Source organism: Dipteris shenzhenensis, chromosome 27 (genome assembly GCF_047967505.1).
Source record: "Dipteris shenzhenensis isolate YYH24624 ecotype China chromosome 27, Dip_SZ_1.0, whole genome shotgun sequence".
Lineage (NCBI taxonomy): Eukaryota > Viridiplantae > Streptophyta > Polypodiopsida > Gleicheniales > Dipteridaceae > Dipteris > Dipteris shenzhenensis.
The window spans coordinates 42,135,699-42,157,012 of NC_141622.1; the positions used below are offsets into that span (position 1 = coordinate 42,135,699).

Here is a 21,314-nt window from a genome sequence, read left to right on the forward strand (position 1 = left end):
GTTACTTGCAAGGTACAAAGTCTTTTGGCTTGATGTTTCCCAGGGGGGGTAACTTGCAGATGCATGCTTACAATGACTCAAATTGGGCTGGAGACTATGATACTAGGCAGTCCACCAGTGGGAATTATTTCTTTCTAGGACATGCTTGCATTTCTTCGTTGAGCAAGAAACAGTCTACAGTGGCTACCTCCTCATGTGAAGCTGAGTACAGGGCAGCTTTCACAGCGACAGTTGAATGTGTTTGGCTGCATCATTTATTTGCTGATCTTCATCTTTCATTGGAGGGTCCGTCTCCGATTCTCACTGATAGTCAGAGTGCTATAGCAGTGGCAAAGAATCCTGTGTTTCATGCTCACACAAAACACATTGAGGTTCACTATCACTATGTCAGAGAGAAGTTGCATGCAGGAGAGATTAGTATGATCTATGTGTCAACACATGACAATGTTGCAGACATCTTTACCAAAGCACTTCCATGTGAAAAGTTTGAGGCATTTCGCAATGCCCTGAACTTATCTCATTTTGGTGATTGATCATTTCCTTGTACATGACATTGGCACTGCAAGGGGGTGTTAGAATTATTATTATAATTCAGCAGTGACCAATGTAATGTAATAAGTAGGTTAGGGGCACTTTTTCCTCATTTAGAGGTTTTTCCCCCTACAGTTAGTGAAGAATAAGGTTTTGTCACTTATACAAAACCCATCCCACTTCTTGTATTAGTCACTTCTTCTATTGCAAGCACTACGTTCAGCTCTCTTGCTTCCTACTCTCTCACTCTCTCATTTCTAACAGAGGATACCTTGGCTAATGATGCCCAGTATGATCCATTGGCTGGTTATGCCAAGACAGATGTGGTTTCTGTAGTTATTGACTCAGGTCATATTGCGCATGGGCAGGAATCATTGATATGTTTGCTTTGTAAGTGCCTCCATGGCTAGAAGCAATCCCCTCAAGCTTGGCTTCCTTCTGAGGTTACTTGCCATATGGTCCTTTATGGACAGGGATGCTTTGCATTGGGAGCTGCATGGTCTTGATGATGTTTGTGGTTAGGTGGAGTTTGAGTCTCCTCCGCCTCTACAGCTTGATGCAGCATTCCAAGTCATCACAGATCTAGGGGTACGGCAAGTGCACCTCGGGGTGACGTAGACTAACATGGCTAGCACTATCCTCTTCTATGGCCCTAGCAGCTGAGGGTAATCTGAGATGCTAGTATATGCACACACATGTAGATGGTCTGAGACAGGGACTTTACATGGATGGATTACTGCCCTTCCAATATAATATTGATGTGTCGTTTCTCCCACTCCAAGGTCAACCAAGCATGCATGAGGACCTTCTACAGCTACACACATTCAGGACCTAGTTGTCACTAAGTGAGCTACTAGTGAAGCTCAGCTTCTATGGGGATCATTGCTTGTGCATCTCCAAGGAGGGATCTATTGATCCTCTAGGGTATACTTGGATTCACCTCCCACATTCACTAAGAATCTCTATTGGGCAGTTATGTTTTTCATCATATGGACTCCACATTGAGAGTGGATGAGCTAAGGGGAGAGGCTCATATGTACCTTGTGTGATCGACAAAAGATCGAGTCAAAGGAACACTTCATCTTCAAATGCCCTATGTATTATGAGATCCAAGGCCGCTATCATCGTCTCTTCAGAGATGGCTTTGGACTCTTCTCCCAATTCCTCTCTTATGTAGATCAAAGATGCCCGGCCACCTTCAGCCATGAGGCAGTTAGGCATAGAGAGCGCTTATTCAGATTGCAAAGACAAGTACAAGACACATAGGCAGACTCGTTTCAAAGTATGGTTTTGGAGTTCTTCTAAGCAAACCACAGACTATCAGAATACGGGCAGTTGCTAAGGTAGAGATCTAGAACAACAACAGGGCATACTCGATAGAGGGCAGACGCACAAATCATGCATAGGAACATTCCATCCATGTTCATGGTTGGAGCACAACCTACAAGGGCTACTATGGCCTTTGTTAGACATAGAACCATCGCCAGGAGGCCACAATACACCACATCCACAAATAGCCGCTAGTGTTCTATCTCTGACCTCATACTAGTACAGCCCCTCCCACCACCAAGTCCATCATGACCTTCCCTTTTGGGGCCTTCACTCATGTATCTACCATACCTGACTAGACTTCACATTGGATATAATGTTTAAGGTTTACATTCTTTTTGTTGGATTTGTAAGAAATATATAAAATCATATCATTGATAATATCATATTTGGACAGTGTTATGAGATCAAAACAAACTAGTTCTCCATATTTTTGTCCATTGTTTTTAAATCGTACACCTTCTACAAAAACATTCTCTCTCTCTCTCTCTCTCTCTCTCTCTCTCTCTCTCTCTCTCTCTCTCTCTCTCTCTCTCCCTCTCGTATGTGTGTGTGTGTGGCATGAAACTAACATTATGTTGACACATAGATCTAGATGAAGCTCTTTGTAATATACAAGGTGGAATGAAATGCGTCAAACCATGTGAGAACCTAATCTTTATGGCAGGCCCTGATTAAAATATGTTTTATGATGGGCCTTGACAATCCATTATACTTCAAAGTTGTCAAAGAAAAAGTTACCACAAGTTAGCTCAATTTTGAAAAATGTTTGTCCAAAGAATGAATTTTGTTAGAAGTGTAATATGAGGTCACTTTGGGGGCTAGCATCATGCTATTTGTTGGAAAAACAAGCTTCAATAAATCTATGGTAGCCTCCTAACATATTTCTTCATCTACATGATATTTCCATTCATTATGAGTTTTCTCAACTGTGTTGTGTCTTAGCACTATAGCTTGTAGGCCTTAGCATCTTTGTTTGATGAATGTTTGTTATGGCTAGGATTTGCTAGTCCCAAAAAGCTAGAATTGTAAAAGCTTTTATTTTTGAACTTCTTGTATTATTCTCTCGCTCACTCGTATGTGTGTGTGTGTGTGGCATGAAACTAACATTATGTTGACACATAGATCTAGATGAAGCTCTTTGTAATATACAAGGTGGAATAAAATGCGTCAAACCATGTGAGAACCTAATCTTTATGGCAGGCCCTGATCAAAATATATTTTATGATGGGCCTTGACAATCCATTATACTTCAAAGTTGTCAAAGAAAAAGTTACAACAACTTAGCTCAATTTTGAAAAATGTTTGTCCAAAGAATGAATATTGTTGTAAGTGTAGGATGAGGTCACTTTGGGGCTAGCATCGTGCTATCTATTGGAAAAATAGGCTTTAATAAATCTATGGCAGCCTCTTAACATATTTCTTCATCTACATGATATTTCCCTTCATTATGAGTTTTCCCAATTGTGTTGTGTCTTAGCACTATAGCTTGTAGGCCTTACCATCTTTGTTCAATGAATGTTTGTTATGGCTAGGATTTGCTAGTCCCAAAAAGCTAGCTTTTATTTTTGAACTTCTTGTGAATAATAACCTCCATGAAAAATTACTTGTATTTTCTAATGGTCTGATTGTTATGTTCAAGATACCCATTGCCCCTCTGATACCCATTGCCCCTCTAATAAACCTTTGTAAAGAAATTGGATCTTTATATTATTCTATATGAAGTTTTGTGAATCAACATTTAAAACTTGAGGCTCATTATTTCAGGGTTAAATTTTTTTCTTATATCACTGCGCATATGCTCAACGAGTGACAAACATTCTCAAGAAAGAAATACTTGGAGTAGCCATTAATTTGAGTGGCATCATGCTTCCTTATGTTTTTATTATTACAAGAGTTTTTTGCCTCTATATCATAAGCGTGCGTCTGTCATATTGGTACGTATGTTGATGAGCATAATGTGATAATTGGTTGAAATTCTAGTCCTTAATATTGAAATTTCAAGCTATTTGTGCTTACCTTGAGGCACATTCATTGTCTATAGGAATGAAAAATGATGAAAGGATATAGAATCAAATATACGATTTTAATTTTTTGTCTTTTGGGTCCAATTTTTACAAGAATTATTACATCAAAGTAGCATACAAAACTCAAAATAAGGATAAACTGGTGAAGTTGCACCAGAGAGTTGTGCAAGGGTTGAGTGAGGGTGATAGATTGTAGGTCCCAGGATTATGATGGTGGTGTTATAGAAAGGGGGATTTTGTTCACGAGTTTGCAAATGTTTGCTTGAGCATGCTCATTAGTGGTTTATCCTAGCCTTCAAGTGCACAATGATGCATAAAAATTTATGACATCACACCATTTTTTTTGTGGCTAACTTGGGTGGGACAATCCCCCAGCACCAACACTAAATACAGGTGGGACAACCCCCACCGCTCATTTTTGAAGTTTATTTCTAGATAAAATAAAGGACAAAAGACATCCCTTTGTGTGCCATTGTTCATCGACACAAAAGCATTTTTTATGATGCAACATCAATAGGGAGAGTCATTAAGTCTTTAATTGTTTCTTAGTCAAAGTTTAAACATTTTTAGCCTTGCATATGATTGCTTCTAAGATTGAATGGCATTGATGTAAATATGCAAGACTAGCATAGCTCTCCTCCATCTCTTATAGTATTCACCATACCTACATCTACATTTTTATTGAATGTGGATAAAATATTAAAATGACCTATGCCCAAATCTTACTATTCTTATTCAATGACTAACTTCGGTGGGACAACTTGCCTTATAACAATGCCAACACATGACACAAAGGGGACAACCCCCATTCAAATGAAACATCAATGAGTGATACTTGTCCTTTGTAAAGTAGTTAATTAAGATTACATCAAAGCGATACTTGTGCTTTATAAAGTAGTTAATTAGGGTTACATTAAGAAGAAAAGGAATAGGTTGTTATGTCATTATCATGGGTTTCATGAATACAAAAGCTTGATGATGTGGAACCCTTCAATTTCCCTTTGATTTGGTCACCCAACCTTCCACTTCTCACTTGGGAGTTTGAGTTCCTCACTTTGACTTTCTTCTAGCTCCTCCCTCTTCATATGTACTTAGGATACATGCCCTCCAGAAGCCTCACTAGGAACTTGTTGTAGATGCAATATTAATGGCCAAACTAGGAGGTTTAGATGGTCTTCCCATGGTTGTTACATGTCAACAAAACTACGTCCCATGTCAACATGGGGTAATAGTCAATATTGGGGACTATAAACCCCATGTCAACATGGTACTAAGGGAGGAAAAGGAATCCCATGCATATTCAAATTCCATCCTATTCCTCATATATTATTTTACAAAACACAATGCAAATCTCACGCTTCAAATTGCTTTCCAAACGTTGGTCTTCAACATGAGAACGTGATCTCTTGCACATAGTACATGCCTTAGTGGTAGCGTGCACACTACCTAAGTGGTAGAACAAAAGTAGTGATTTGGAGAAATTTAGGAACCAGTTGGCTCTAGGTCATTATGGAGAGTGAGAGCCTCAGCTTCGGAGGTCACAAGAGAGTGTGTGGTAAGTTTTTGATGTTATAACAACATACTAATTGATCGCGACCACGACGCTGCTGTAGTGTGGTATGTGTCTACATATTTCAGCGGTACACTATGTTGAATTTTCAAATTTTGATCTTATGTTATTACTAATTGCATTTGTAAGATTGCGACGGAAAGCAGTTTTGAGGCTTAGCAAACGCTGATGTATTGTTTATGAACGAGTATTCTGTCAAGTTGGCTACGTGATTACGGATGATGGAACGAGCGCAATGGCCAGTGTTGCGCAAGGAAATACGAAGGGAGTTAAAAACTTCAAGATGCCGTCTGGAAGAGCACTAGAGGGATAAGGGCCAGAGTCTAGCAAGGAGACGAGATGTAAAAGATAGCACTCGAAAGACTTTTTCGAGCAAAAAGAAGCAGCATGCAAGATCCACTCTCAAATGAAAGTTGTATGTAAAAGATGAGCTAGTGGAAGAGTTGAATGATGAAGAGGACTTAGGGCAATAGTTTTTTAAGAGTGCGTATGCTGGCGCATGACCATCATGAACTAGTAGCACGCATCTAATAGATGGAGAAGCCCACAGAAGAAGGGCTCACAAAGTAGTTCTGATGAGCATTCTTTCTTGGCCAAGAAGATGGACAGATAGGGGAGAGAGCACTTTCCCATGAGGAAAATGCTCCTAAATCAGGTGAGGGCTGGCGGCCACAACCAAATTCCGGAGCAATTTCCTTCCACCAAGTGCGACTCCCAATGTGCAAAGCTTGAGGGAGGGGTTAAATTTTTTAACCATTGTAAACAGTAGTTTAGGGCGGTTCTGATTAATAGGAGTAAGGTTCGTAAATTCAGGGGCCACTTTTCTTCTATAAAAGTGGCCGTATTAGACACTGGAGATTTATCCTCCACCGACCTCAAATCTTTACAATTGTGTCATGGTCACCTGGAAAGGAGGAAGACGATGAGAGGAAATGCTTTAAGAATCTTTTTGAGTGAATGAAACAGCAAAGTACAAATACAAAGGTGAGGAAAATTCACTACAAACAATGTGTTGATTGATATATTTATCCCTTTCTAGGTCTCAAAGCTTTGTTAGCAACATTTTGGAAAAAATGCTTTTGTGACAGAGGGCAGCGTTTATGCATCTAATGTCATGGTGTTTAGCCTAAAGAATGCTTTGCCTACTTTTCAAAGAGAGGAACAGTGCATGCAGAAGTTACAAAAAGAAAATTTGGTCACAGCTCAAGAAGAGGCTTGTTGTGGATAAAGACATGTCGCCTGACTAAGATGAAGTTATTAAGGCTTTTCTTTGATGAGTCGATATGAAGATCTTTTCATTTTATAGAAGGTTGTTCACTGACACAATTTTTGTTTTTTTGTATCTTCTTGTCTCTTCAATAAAAAAATATAATTGAACAAGAACTAATACTGGAGTCCATGCAAGTATGGACCCCACCCACCACCCAAAAAAACGTAAGGAATGAGAGAAACACCCGTATTTCACTTTAATGTTAGTGTGAATCAGCTTGACCAACATGGCTAGCAATCGAGCATGGCATCTTGTGTTCCTTGATGGCCTAAATGTGCTACAATGGCATACTCGAACACTCTAAACAGTACATAAGCACTGACCACAGCAAAGACAAAGGCCTTACAAACAACAATATATCTTTTATTTGTATGCCAGCATCCTCTATGAGAGCTCAAAGAATAAAGATGTGATCCAATGAGGTTTGGAATGTTAGTGTTCTTTTATCCTCATACATACAAACATATGTACAAACATATGTCCAATCATAATAGCTGGATGGGTACATGGGCTTTGCTATTGTCTATACCTCATTGTATCATGAGGCCAGGCACATTATAACCATGCATGAGATTCTATCTTCACTCCCAATTAACTTTTTCATTTATGAAAAGGTGTAAAGCTTGAGGATAGTTCAAAAGGCTTACATATTGCTAATTCGGAGCATCATATCAGCTAAAGCATAGTCTTCTTATGTCTAATAGACTTATTTTCCTCACTATGAGGCAACGCGATGAGGACATGACAATGTGAAAACCAAAAGTTGTAACTATGTGATCAACCAAGGGCCCAACATTAATGGAAAAAACTGTGATGGTGGAGATTTGAATGGTCCCATGAGACAATCGACCACAGTACATTTGCCTTTTCCCTCATTGCTCAAACATGTCTCACCTTTTAATGTCAGTGAAAAAAAATGTATACCATATCTAAACATAGTTGCAAACTAACATAAATAATCTTGGTTGCACCTCCAAATCATAAAAGTAAATGGCCATATATATATGAAACTAAGATCAAGGGACGTGTGAGAAAGTTCAATCTCTTACTCTAAAGCTTCAAGGTACATTGTTATTAGGCAACCCCCTATGCTAAAATTAAAAAGCAAGAATAGAACCACTACATATTTTGGCTAGCATATTTTGGCTCAAGAAGTGGAAACTACCAAGTTGTGCTATATAAATTGTGTGGCATATTTCACCCATTGTGTTATAGCCATGTGTTGGGAATGGAAGAGGCATGATTTGTGACATGGAGATGGATACTATCATATTTCTCTTGCTCATAGTACAATTCTCCCTCTCCCTTCCTCATTTTTATATCAAAGTTGAGTTTCACCTAAGGAGAAGCATGCTACGCCCCTAGATCAGGAACCTCCTTTATGCCTATCTTTAGTTCTATTCACATGTTCTACAATGCTATACTCATAACTACAACCACCATGCTACGATCTGTGAGTTATGATCCTATTGTGACAATTGGTTCTATATGACTACAATATGATGTCTCTTTATTTAAGGCATCATCACATCAAAATTATCAAGAAGTATTTGTAGCTCTCACCCATGTGTATCTCAAGAAAAAAACCTCTTTTTCCAACACATTAAGACAAGTCCCATACAAAGAGCATTAAATTGATACAATTCTAGTCCACCATCAAGGTTTCTTCATCTTAGAGTCTAAACTTGGCAATGTCATAAGAGCCCTAACTCTACCACATAAAAATGTCTCAAGTAACAAGGACGCCTGGATTAACTCTATGTTAAAAGAAGAGCTTATGGTTACTCCCTCTTCACTTTAAATGGATGAAAGGATGGATGGAGAGAGAGAGAGAGAGAGAGAGAGAGAGAGAGAGAGAGAGAGAGAGAGGGGGGGGGGGGGGGGGGGGGCGGGGGGGGAGAGATGGGATTTCTTAAAATAAAACACCATGAAATCTCATAAACGCCATCCAAGTCTCCTCCTTTATAAAAGGAATGCTGATGGATTTAAAAGTGTTGTCATGAATGAAAACCGCCAAGCATCTCTAGTCTAGATAGGAGAGGAATCAGGACAAAACCCCAAAGCTATCTCTGAAGAGGCAGTACAAACGCCCTCCGATCTCATAGTAAACAAGACACCCGAAGATAAAGTACTCCTCCGTCTCAACCTCTTGTATATCACATAATCTGCATATGCACACGGGAGGCCCTCTGTTCTACTGCCCTTGATACGAAGTCTATGTAAAGAGACCGAAACTACCCAATAGAGATCCTTAATGAGGGATAGGTGGATCTGCGTGGATCAATAAAACCCTCCTCTATGATATGCAAGCAATGATCCCGAGAGAGAGAGAGAGAGAGAGAGAGAGAGAGAGGAGGGGGGAGGGGAGGGGGATATGGGATTTCTTAAAATAAAACACCATGAAATCTCAAAATCGCGATTCAAGTCTCCTAATGAACTTAACAATGCTTGCATAAGCGCATATGATCTTTGCAAGCAATTGAATTGGACTAAACTAGTCATTTTGTAAGGGAATGGACAGTGAGTGCAAAGAGCATAATCTCCATGAGAGCCACACGTTATGAAATCAACTGTGCATGCAATGAAAAGCAATACGAAAGGAGATATTGCTTGGACTGAAATAACTTAGGACAATTATGGTACATAATCTATTGCAATAAAAAGGCCACAATTAATCCTTGGAAAGTTTAATAAATAGAAGAATCACAGCCACACTTTGGATGTTGACATGGATGTTGACATGCACTACAACGTCTCCGAATATAGGAATATTAAGCCTCATGAAATATCATCATGAAAATGAAGATTAATTGGTTATCAGCCCATCCTCTACTAATGCTCTAGCCGCCTAAGAGAGAACTTAGATTAAGGCCACAATGGAATAATATGGTAAGTAGCCAATTGCATTAGACTTCTCTCCCACAATGGAATAATATGGTAAGTAGCCAATTGCATTAGACTATTCTCCAATTTTGGAATTTTGTTATCATATAAATATATTCCTTGCTTGTAACTCAGCCATATATTTCATGATACTAATAGAAATAGAAATCAAGTACATGTTTCATGATACTAATAGAAATCAAGTACATGAACGTGTGGTCCTTCAAACTATCAATGTCAACAAAATGACCTCTACAAGATCCACAACATAACGAGCGAAATCAAAGCTTCTAACTAGTTTTTTTGCCGTTAACTCTGTTCTCATCATCTAATGCTTAATCAAAGCTTATTCTATTGGGCAATCTGAGTTACAGTTTTGCAATATGATTCAACTCTCCAAAATTTTGCAAAAGGTCATTTCTTACCAAGCACGTTTGCCCCAATCCTTGTGGAACAACAAAAACTGATTTTAAACTCAACATCACAGTTCCCAAACCCCCTCCCAAAACTACAAGAGGATAAAACTGCGAAACCACCAACTATTCCAGCTAAGAGTGATCATGCAACAGCGACATACTCCAAACTGTTCTCTGTGTGTTAGGAACCAGGAAGAAATTCCAATGCGGGCAATTATCCACATTTCAATTGATAGTGAATCTTTCCATTCAATATTTCTGCAACTACTCGACAGTTCTAGGAGCATTTCCCCAACACACTATTTTAGATGGTCATTGGTCATGCCATCTGCAAGGCAGATACCACAATTCTTGGAGATTGGCTCAAGTGCACGGAAGCTGCTACGAGTCAAATCCTATTCCAAACCAATGTGCATGAACAAGGAGAGAACAATATTACATACAACCAGATCTCAGAAGAAAAAGATTTTCATTACACTACATGCAAATTGAATGACGAGTTTCCCAATTTCTCCTGGTAGCCTCCATCAGTCAGCACTCCCCGTTCCACTCTGACAACCCAAATACCCTAAAAGTGCTTGTATGAGCCTTGCTCTTTGGAAGACCTCATGTTCGAAAAACTTGAATGGAGTCGGGGCCAACAGACTGGGAAGATACTGCCAGCATCGGAAGGTGCCATTAACGCCAAACAAGAATCCGATGATGTCAAGATGACGGAGGACACCTTCACAATACCGTCAGAACATTGTGATATCTCTTAGGAAGATTTACTTGAAGACAAAAAACCAACTACTGTTGTATGCAAAATATCAATTTGCCTGTAAAGGTTCTAATAATACATCCTAGTTTTCATATTTACAAACACTAGAGAAGCTCTGTATGAACCAGAAAAAGTAACACGTTACACAATTCCCTTATGCTCTTCATCAGTTTCAGCTTACAGAGTAAAGGGTTTAGTAAAGTCACCTTGAGGCGCATCATCTCAATCAACATGCAGGTGTAACATAGATACAGCTCAGCATTCCTATTTCCTCTGAAAAGGCCTTGGTATTCTAGGTAGCATCCCCAAACTGGTAGGTGGTGTGACAGATGATTGGAACTGCTTTGCTGTTAGGCTTTCTGGGGCAGCAGATTATTTATCCGATACTTTCAACAACAGTGCATTGCATGTGCAAAATTGATCACATTCATGTTTCCTTCTCACCACATTTTTTCCAGATAAAGCACTTTTGAAGCAGCACAGATATCATCACATGGACACCACTAAACTAAGCATTTAGACCCTGGGATGTTTAGCATCCTGAGTCCTCTCCATCCAAATTTACAAGATTAGACATGGTCTATTTCTCTACCGAATAATTTTGATTTATGCATTGTTCGTGTCGTGGAGAGCCCTGACCAAAGAAGATAGCTTGTATTCTGAATTTTGCATGCCTCCGACTACTTTTTAAGCAGACATTTGAAAAGCAATCCAGGGAAATGATACGTCCTTTCGAGAAGAAAGGAATCCAAATTGAACACATGGACGGGGATTGGTATAGTGCATTTAAAAAATCATTTTGAGCCTTCTTGGCAAGCCAAGGACAGTTTGCAAGTCCTCACAAAGCAGCTTCCAAGTTTACTCAAAGCCTCCCAAGACCTGTCAACCAAACTGCACTATCATGCTATCATTAAAAGACCCACAAAGTGAGTCGACCCTCAGGTCAGACGACAAAAGGTGCGCAAGTTAACACATGGGAAATCTACAGGCTCCTGCAATGCAACTCAGCTGGGATCGATAGAAACTAGTTCCTTATGTGATTCCCTTCCAAGTGGATTCAATATTACAGCCTAACACTTAATATGGCAGGAAGCTATGATCCCTTGTTCCTGAATATCAAAACTGTGTACTAAGGGATTGACAAGAATTGGCCCTTCTCAGACTAATGTACAAAGAGAACAACATCAACACGGTCAACGTTCCTTTCCTGAGCACATTTAAGGAACAGAAGGCCCGTTTTTTGTATATCGTCTCGGAGAGAGTTTCCGGGGTGACGGTGGCAATCTCTGAAGTCCTCGAGGAAGCTCCCCTGGCCTCACTCTTTTGTTAGATTGAAGAGGAGGAGACCTGTAAACAATGTCAAATGTATCGTTTCATCTATGTAGAGTAATCAAACCTCACTTTGCCTTCGATACTATTTCCAAAGTCTTCTCTTAACGGAGACTTACATACTCAATCCAAAAAGAACCAAATTTACCTTGGAGAATTCATTCGCTTCTGAGAGTTGCGCAGCTGTGACGTTGACTTCAGACGCCTTAGTGCCTCTTCTGCTGCCTGCATAAAGTAGAACTGTGAATAAAACCATAACCTTGCATTCATTCATCACACATTTTTAAAGAACCTAGCTTCATACGCAAAATGTCACAACTCAAGCTAAGAAAGACCACATTGACACTTTAAGAATGACTCATTTTGCATAAAGTGAGGAATTAAACCAAAAACACTAGCAGCACTTTGTTGTCTCATTAAAATGTCCTACAAGGTATTTCAATTCTGCAAATAATGTAGCCATCCTATCACGCTGTTTGATTCCTTCCTGCCTAAATAGGCACATAATGGGCATCCACAATGCACTGGAAGGGAGACATATACCTAGATGAATCCAAGAACATTCCCAAACTCATCCTCTAAAAACACAACATAGTGTACTTTCAATCTCACGATAGTCACTCATAAGATTGAAAACCATAAACTCCATCACGCATAGCAGGGACCAGCTACTATGACATCACCACTGACGTCATCAGCGCCCAACAGTGGGTGTAGACCATAGTATAAAAGTATGCTCTCACACATACAAATCCACACACCCACACATACTTGAGCATCCATTTATACAAAGTCTTCGTACTGAGTTTTTGTCGGCACTCCGGAGGTGAAGGGCAAACTCAGCCATGACGAAGGCTAGCACTAAAGGAGAAGGCTAATCAAAAAGTAGTACAAATCTCTTCATTCAAGCTACAGCTACTTGTGAAGTCTAAAAGATTTCATTTTAGTCTCTCCCAAACGAGCATCTAAATCTAGCACTGGAAGGGAGACAATCTGTAACTATAAACTCAAACTCATTAATCACTCTATTGCTATGCATAACAATGCCAATTGTTCCAATCCTCGGTAACCTAATAGTGATAGTAGTAAAATTCACGAACAAGGAGTCTATCCCTTGGACAGAGGGTTTACTGCACATGAGCTCATGTCACTTTCTGATCTGGCATGCACAAGACACTTTGTCAAGTGCCTTCCTAGAATACAAAGTAGCCGTACACACTTAAATGCTATGCCCTACACTCATCAATTATCATTATGAGGGCAAAACTACAATCAAGCGTAGACTCGTCAAATCTGAAACCTACAAGCTAGCTGTCTTATGAACCTCTCTTCCTATAGTGTCTTGTGATCCGCCTCTTCGGTGTCCAATCATGAGGCATTCCTTCATTCTTGTGAGGAGATGTCTCAATTGGTGAGATGCCCCATCTTAAAATCTCTGCTCGATGCTCTGCTTCTGGAACTGGGGTCTGCTAGAGTCACAAATGCCTTGTGTTCTTCCTCAATTTAAGCAAGGTTCACAAGGGCTTCATCCTTGAATACTATATCAAACTCTCACTACCCTATAGTGAGATATGCAGAAGGTAGGTGGTAAGATTAATGACTCCCCATTAAATGTAAAGATGTTTTTTCTTGGGCAGCGAGCTTGTATGTGGATATGACTCATCCGACCAAAACAGGATCAATGTGCCAGGTTCAGTTTATGTACAAGTCTTATGTCAGGGGCAAATGCTTAGAATAAGCTATAGCCCTTAAGTTACATTATTAAATTAAGCATCAATTCCATCAATGCCATTTGGCCACAGATTACATATACCGTTTCACCCACAATATTCAAGAAGTGAATAACAACAGCACCTGTTGCTTAGCTTCCTCCCAACTCCGACCACTTCCTTTTCCCATTATCTGACCTGCGACCTCAACCTGTGGACAGGTATTCAGGGATTAGACACAGCCTAGATAACAGTAAGCTGTGACAATGGTTGGCATGTGCACAACTTCAATATGCAGTAACCCATTCACCAAGGACATTGAAATCAAACTTAAGATATCAATTGAGCCTACCTGACACACAAAACCTTGAGATTGGATGTCTGAGATACGTCCTGCTGTAGAAGGATCTTTGAAAACCACATTTACACCCTCCATGGTACACTGAAATTTCAATGGAGCAGAAACAAATCTAAGCATCTAGGTAGTGTGTCCTAAGGAGAAGGTCATCAGGGTTCTAACCATGATAATCCCTTGGAATCACTGCCCCGCACAAAAAAAGACAAACAAATAACCAAACAAAGATGACTAGAAAATGCTCTCTGACAGTTTTAATCTAGGTTTCTTTTTTACGTAGGTCAATATGCCTTACATGATCTTTCAAGGCAGAGACATGACTGTATGCCCTGTTAGGCTCCTGAACATGCCGAAAATCTAAAACCTTGGACTGGCCTGATGTGCTAGCAATGGGTGTATCTTCGTCAATGGTTGAGGGCCCAAGACCTGCAGAAAAACGTGGATCGCGAGAGTTCCAACGCGGTGGAGGTTCATCATTTGAGGAGGAGCTCATGAGCCTTCCCTGCCCAAGTATATTTATAGCTTGGGTGGGATGGGATATGAACTGGCCTGAAATAATGCAAGTAAAACATCATTAACTGCATTACTCTTGTTAAATAACCCACAGAAAAAGCATTGGCATTTGAACAAAAAGAAGAGAATAAAGACAAAGGCACGATGGTTGGAATCCGTAGAATTCCAAGTCAACGATAAACCACAAAACTACCCACAAAGAATTAGATATCATCCCCCTGTTGAAAAATACTTCACACAGGGACGCAATACTGAGTAAGAAAAAACCATTGATATCATGTCCAGAACCTCCATCATGACATGCAATCCCAACCATAATTCAGCGTGTAAATGGGATCAAGACCTACCTGGAGCATCACCAGCACAGGCAACTAGCAAGTGTGACAAAATCGTCACTGGGAAGCCATGTTGAGGCATCAGAACACAATGTTTTGGCATGGCCAGGGACAGCAGGTTGCAATACTTGGTAAAGGCTATGCTATGTATATCTAGATCAATACATGCATATGCCCAAACTCATCCCCTAAAAACGACACAAATAGTGCAGTTTAACCTCATCATCATCCCCATGCATAACAAACAATACACTCCATCATGCATAACAAATAAATCATTCATGACACCCCTGCTAATGTCATTAGCGCTAGCTAAAACTAGTGTAGATCAGCAGCTGCCTGTACAGGGTATGAAAAAGATGAGGCAGTGTTGTTCTATCGATTCAAAGAGCTAACAAACTTATTGGTAGAAGCAACAGTAGCATGATCAACATGGAGCATTTAAAAAGCCTGGCAATGATGAACGAACTGGTTTGTTATATATACCTTTGTAAGACTAGAATAAGTCCAATCATACAAATTTAAATTTTTTGTTGTTTAAAGACCAAAGATCTACATAGAAAATAAAAGAAAAAATGAAAGAGAAGAAAAAAGATGTAAACAAAAACTTTTATAAAAAACAAAAGGAAGACATACTTAGCAAGCAAAGCAACACTTATATTGTCATCAGTGCCCAAGCATAAGCAGCTATACCGGGTTGTTAGGTGGGAATACTAGCCTCTTACATGGGCAGTAAAGGCAGACTGAAATTCTGACATCACTTAAGCAGAGCTTGTATTAAAAAACTCACAATAAGATAGGGACAGCATTAAAAAAGTACACCACAAGACGAGATGGCAGTGTTTTTGTTACCACTTGCTTCTTACTGTCCCCACATGTTACAAAGCAATCTGGGAGACATTCGGGGTTGCAAAAGTGAAGAATTCTAAAAAACACAGCTGAGTAACAGAAGGCGACGTACAGTTGCTTTATCTTCCACTAAAGCAGAGTACAAAACACCCACTTGGCAGTTTCTAAGGGCACATGGTTGGGGCTTCTTTTGAGAAGAATTGGAATGCCGATACTACAGTAATATTTGTTGACAACAAGAGGGGCAAAAAATCATGGGTTTCATGCCAGAACAAAGTACAGAATGGAAACTTCATTTTATTAGAGAAAAGATTGCACCACATGAAATGGAACTCAACTTCTGCACTACAAATCAACAGGTTGCTGAGATGTCTTTACAAAGCCATTGGGTGGCAGAAAGTTTCAATGGACCAGAGATATGCTTGGATATCAAATTGCAAATTAAGGGAGAGCGTTAAGAGTTAAGGCTTTACTCACCTACCATTATGTTATGTTAGTAAACTTAACATAACTACTTCAATTACATTAAGACAACCCTATCAAATCTTTTTTCCACACAAAATGGTTTATCATTACACTATGAAGTCCATTCTCCGAGCTTATGAGGCTTTCAAACGATTACCATATTGTATAGTTTTGATTTGGTATCGACCCTTAAAAACACTTAACAAAAATCTTAATTAAAGTAGGCAGCCACTCGTGAAACAAAACAGGCAACAGACCCTGTTCTCTTCAAGGAACAAACAGTTTCTCATATAATTTTCAGGGACACTTTGCAAGTTGACCTTAAGCTCGACCAATGGGGCATCAAAAGTATGGCTTTGCCTCACCATCAATTTCAGCATATTTCAGTCATTTATGCCGTAGTACAGCATATAGGTGCACAATTCCCAATCGATCTACCAACACAATGCATGCATCTGTGACCACAACACCCGACGAAGAATGAATGGAGTCTTCTCATCAAGAGACTTCGGTCCTTCCCCTACAAGTGATTCCTCTAGATATGCCAGTAATCCTAATGGCAATCATGCAGTCCATGAACCAAAGGAAAAAAAAAGAAGTGGGAACTTGTACCTTGAGAAGCCAAAAAGGGAGTGCGATTGTCTAGCTAAAGAAGCCAAAGATGAGTAAGATGAGTAAGATTCATGGTGTCCCTCATCCACAGCAAGGTTCAACACAGTTGCACTAGGCATCTTTCCTCAAGAAGATCGCCTTCCAAATTATGATGGCAAGGCAGAACCATGTATATACCTTTGTAAGACTAGAATAAGTCCAATCATACAAATTTAGAATTTTTGTTGTTCTAAAGATCAAAAATCTACAAAGAAAATAAAAGAGAAAATGAAAGAGAAGAAAAAAGAGGTAAACAAAAACTTTTATGAAAAGCAAAAGGAAGACATACTTAGCAAGCAAAGCAACACTTATGTCGTCATCAGTGCCCAAGCATAAGCAGCTATACTGGGTTTCTAAAGACCCGCGGAGTCATCAGAACCATGTACCCTCATTTCTTGGGTCTATCCATTTGAAAGCTACTTTCCAATTCATCTCGAAGTCAAACAACAAAAAGTGCACTTTGACATCCATGGACTTAAATGGTGAATTTGTCACATGATTGCATAAGCACTTTGGCATCCATGCACTTAAATTGGTGAAGTAGTCACATGATTGCATAAGTGGCAACTCAATCACAGACATAAATGTTTAACCAGCTAATGTATGATTGGGATGACTTCATCATCGACATCTGCCTCAGGCTTTTCTATTTCATGGAGCCAAGCACACAGCAACAAAGACCAATCTACTAATTGAGAAGACCCAAAGGCACGTAAGTTGCACAATGTCTTTGGTCAGACCCAGCTCCCAATTAGCAATTGTGTGGCGGTGCCAAATGTTGAAAAAACTAGTGGAGGAATGATGAAGAAGCAAGCATTTATCGTCACTACCATGTGGACCCAATAAAGATTGTACCCGACTTGTCTCACGGGAAGAATGAAGGTATTGATGGATGCCAAGCTGCAGCAAGACAGGATACGGTTATACCAACCAAGGGAAGACTTTACAGTTTCCCATTAAATTTATTAAGATCAGTCAAGGGGCTGCTCTGCATTTGCAGGGCTGCTTCAAGGCGAGTTGAGGCAGGCTCCAAGGAGGTCCGGAGCAGCCTGCCCAGGACGACTTGAGGCAACAGTTCAGAGCAACCTCTTTTACAAGGCGATCTGATGCATATACACTAGCCAGCTGTATGGTGCAGTCTACACACGGCATGGACAGCCAAAGGGGTCGGACAAGGCAGTCTGGTACGATCTGAGGCCATTCATCTGAGCTAATCAGTGCTTGCGGCAGCCTGGCTCAAGGGTTTAAAGCATAGGCAAAGGACACTGTTTGGTGGAGCTTGCCCCAGGCATGCTTACATCGTGCTGATCGGCATCCTATTGGACAGCCTGCCTGAGGCGTGGACAGCAAAGGTGGTTCATGTTGGAGACATCAGCAGGGCAGTCACTTACACTCCTCCATCTCACCTTTCCTTTCTTCTTCTCCGCTCTTAGAGTTATCTCTTATGTCATCAGCAGGGGTGTGTGGAGTTTGGAATAGCTCCATGGGAAGCCCGTGTACAAGTAAGGAAAATATGAGAGCTTATGAGAGATAGGTCAGGGCTACGAACATAAGCCTGCACATTCCAAGCGTTCTATCTATTGGGATGCTGCACGAGAGGACGCCTTCCAAGAGGAGCTTAAGGATTGGGAGAAGTGTGACTCAAAAGGCACGACCGCTAAGGAGGTTTCCCAGGCTGTACAAAAACAACCAATCCTACAAGGTGTGACCTAAATTGGAGGATCTCTACGCAAGGGATTTGGTGATGCGAGCTGTTACTTTGCACAAATAGTTGTATAATCTCGAGTTCCCCACAAGGAGTACCATGCAGGCATTCTTGATGTAGGCTAAAGGTCCTCCATGATCAATTGCAAGCAATGGGTGATACCCTCACATCTCTCCGCGACCCTCACCCTAACCAATCTTCTGCCACAGTACGATATGGTCTCTCGAGCTTGAGGTGCCAGGTTACAACAAGTCAATGGGACTTTGATGACTTGTGCTCCCTTCTCCTTGAGGAGGAATCCATTCTCGTCTCCAAGGGTAAGCTCCGGGTCACTCCAAGTGCTGAAGCACGTTCGAAAGTGCACACAAAAGGAAGATTTAAGTGCTATGCTTGTGGAACGCGAGGGCATTTGGCCAAGGATTGTCGGTCCAAGAACAAATCAAAAGACGAGGACACGGCATCAGATTCATCTTCGAATCAGTATGGTGGTTCCAAGGCAGCAACCATTGCCCAGGATCTCAAGGTTGTGCCAGCTTTCTAGCACTAGTTACGTCTCCCCCCATGGGTCACTGCCAAAGAGGGCATGTGGGCTGATAACGGCCCCTATCAGTTGAAAGTCTAGCAAACAAAGCTAGGCGATGTGTTCACAGGTCATTTCTTGAAGTCGTAGAGACTATGGACACAATGTGTACACGTTTCGTTGTTCAAGGTTCTTGGACATGATGGGTGTGGTCTATTCCACAACTCATCATTCTACACATAGACCTTAGTGTAGACTAGTATGGGAACTCAAAACCGAGGAAACCTACTTTGTTGTTTAAGGTGGCATTCTGCTTTGAGGATCCAAGCTATTAGGTGCTCTCACCAAGGTGAATCCAGTAGGTGCGCTATTGAAGGGTCAATGGTTGCATCTTCATCAGCTTGCTTCTTCAGATCATCGTGCTCACCATGAGCTGTAGAGAGGGTATTAAAGTTAAAGTATCTCATAGTGCAAGAGAGGATTGGTTGAAGGCTTGGTTTAGATTGGTTGGCATTGGCCAGCTTGACCCATCGTCAAAGCATGGTTGGGGTCCTATCTAGGCACCTAGCCAAGTTGGGCCAGCCAACCTGCTTGGTCGGGTCAACCCGACCTTAACCCGACCCTACTTGGGTCGGGCCTTTATAGGCCATGGAGAGGGGAGGTTAGTCCAAATAGCCCTAGTTGGCTATTTGCAGGGCTACAGCCAGCCCTGGACAACCAGATCAAGTCGTTCACCTAAATAAGGTCATCCCTATTGAAACATAAGTTTGGGCCTCATTGCAGCCCCAACAGCATCTCAGCAGGATACACAAGGAACCTTACAGTCAATAGACCACGTAGAGAACAGTACAGGCTGCCATGCCTGTTATAAATCAACCAAACAAAGGGTATGCACAGCAGAGGACTGATAAAATAGCCCAGGAGCTCACAGTGGTGGTGTGGGTGGAATCACAAACTTACTTAATGAGCTTCACATATATGTGCAGACCAGAAAATAGACAATGCTCAAGAGAGATACATGACCAATAAAATATTTCCATCCAATGGACAATATACAACAGAGGGCCAAAGTCCCACCAAATCGTGGTGCTTTGTCCTCACCAAAAGATGCTGTCTTACTACCTCCGAGACACTCCTAGATCCCTGAGTCCGTGTGCTCCCTGATGAGTGTATGTAGACCTTAGTCTCCGTGTCTGATCCTCTGCACCTTGCTGCCCTGAGTGTCAGCCTAGGTGCCTTCTTCAAGCTTTGTCTACAGTACACAGGCTCCCTTGGTCTTCGTCAATGTAGGCCCCAAGTCTGCTGTTCTTCTGCTCCAAATCTGCTCCCTGAAGGCTGCCCTGGTGGATGTGTTATGAGGCCCAAAGGCCTCCCTTTTACAGGGCAAGGGATGCCCCATATGGACCGACTTGCAGCCTCTGAAATCGACCCATGAGGGTCCTATTGGCTGACCCAGTACTCCCCTCCATGGGCGCTCCATTCAAGGCCCCTTTGAGCCCTTCAATGTAGCCAACCAGCAGCCCTACCCAGTCGCCTCTTTGCAGGCCCATTGCTTGCTCCAATTGGGGTCCAAGGCAAGCCCAATACCTGCCCCTTTGCTGGCACCTCCATCCTCTGCTCATTCCGCCACCTGCCTGGGCATGTCCCAGCCTTGGATCAGCTCCATCAGCTCCGTACATGCTGCTCCACAGTCCCGTACCATTCCATACTGTTGACATGGTATCCATGCTGCTGCTGACATCAGCAGATCTGCCCGGACAGCCACGTACCTCTGCTTGTGTTTGCTGTGAGGTGCTGCCCATGTGGCAGCCCCCTCTTTCTCTTTTCTCTGCGCAGGCCTCCTTCCCCCGGGCTCTCCTCATTTGGAGGCTTACAAATGGGGAGGTGACCTTTCCAACACCCCCAATCACCAACAAATCTCGGCCTATTGCCAACTCGTTGATGAAGTTGCTCCAGCAGTTCCCATGATGAAGCCCTCTGGAACAATCCGGTGTCGATTCCGGTTCCTAGCTTTTCAACCAGTGGCTCCTACTCCTCCAGGTCCGGTCCTGCACAAGCAAACCATCCTGGTACACAGGTCCATCCAAGTTAGTACCT

At 41.4% G+C, this 21,314-nt stretch overlaps 1 protein-coding gene across 6 annotated transcripts in view; it reads right to left on the reverse strand.

The window, feature by feature from the left end:
- Positions 1–11,558: 11,558 nt before the first annotated feature.
- The window catches only part of LOC147884318 (RNA polymerase II C-terminal domain phosphatase-like 1), a 43,741-nt gene continuing 33,985 nt past the window's right edge, over positions 11,559–21,314 (reverse strand). For all 6 annotated transcript variants that reach the window (XM_087399010.1, XM_087399008.1, XM_087399007.1 and 3 more), the window contains exons 13-17: positions 14,475–14,728; positions 14,177–14,266; positions 13,970–14,035; positions 12,264–12,340; positions 11,559–12,133 (exon numbers count right to left, since the gene is read on the reverse strand). In XM_087399010.1, the coding sequence (XP_087255136.1) occupies positions 12,004–12,133; positions 12,264–12,340; positions 13,970–14,035; positions 14,177–14,266; positions 14,475–14,728 (617 nt within the window). In that variant the 3' untranslated portion in view covers positions 11,559–12,003. The remainder of the gene's footprint in view (positions 12,134–12,263; positions 12,341–13,969; positions 14,036–14,176; positions 14,267–14,474; positions 14,729–21,314) is intronic.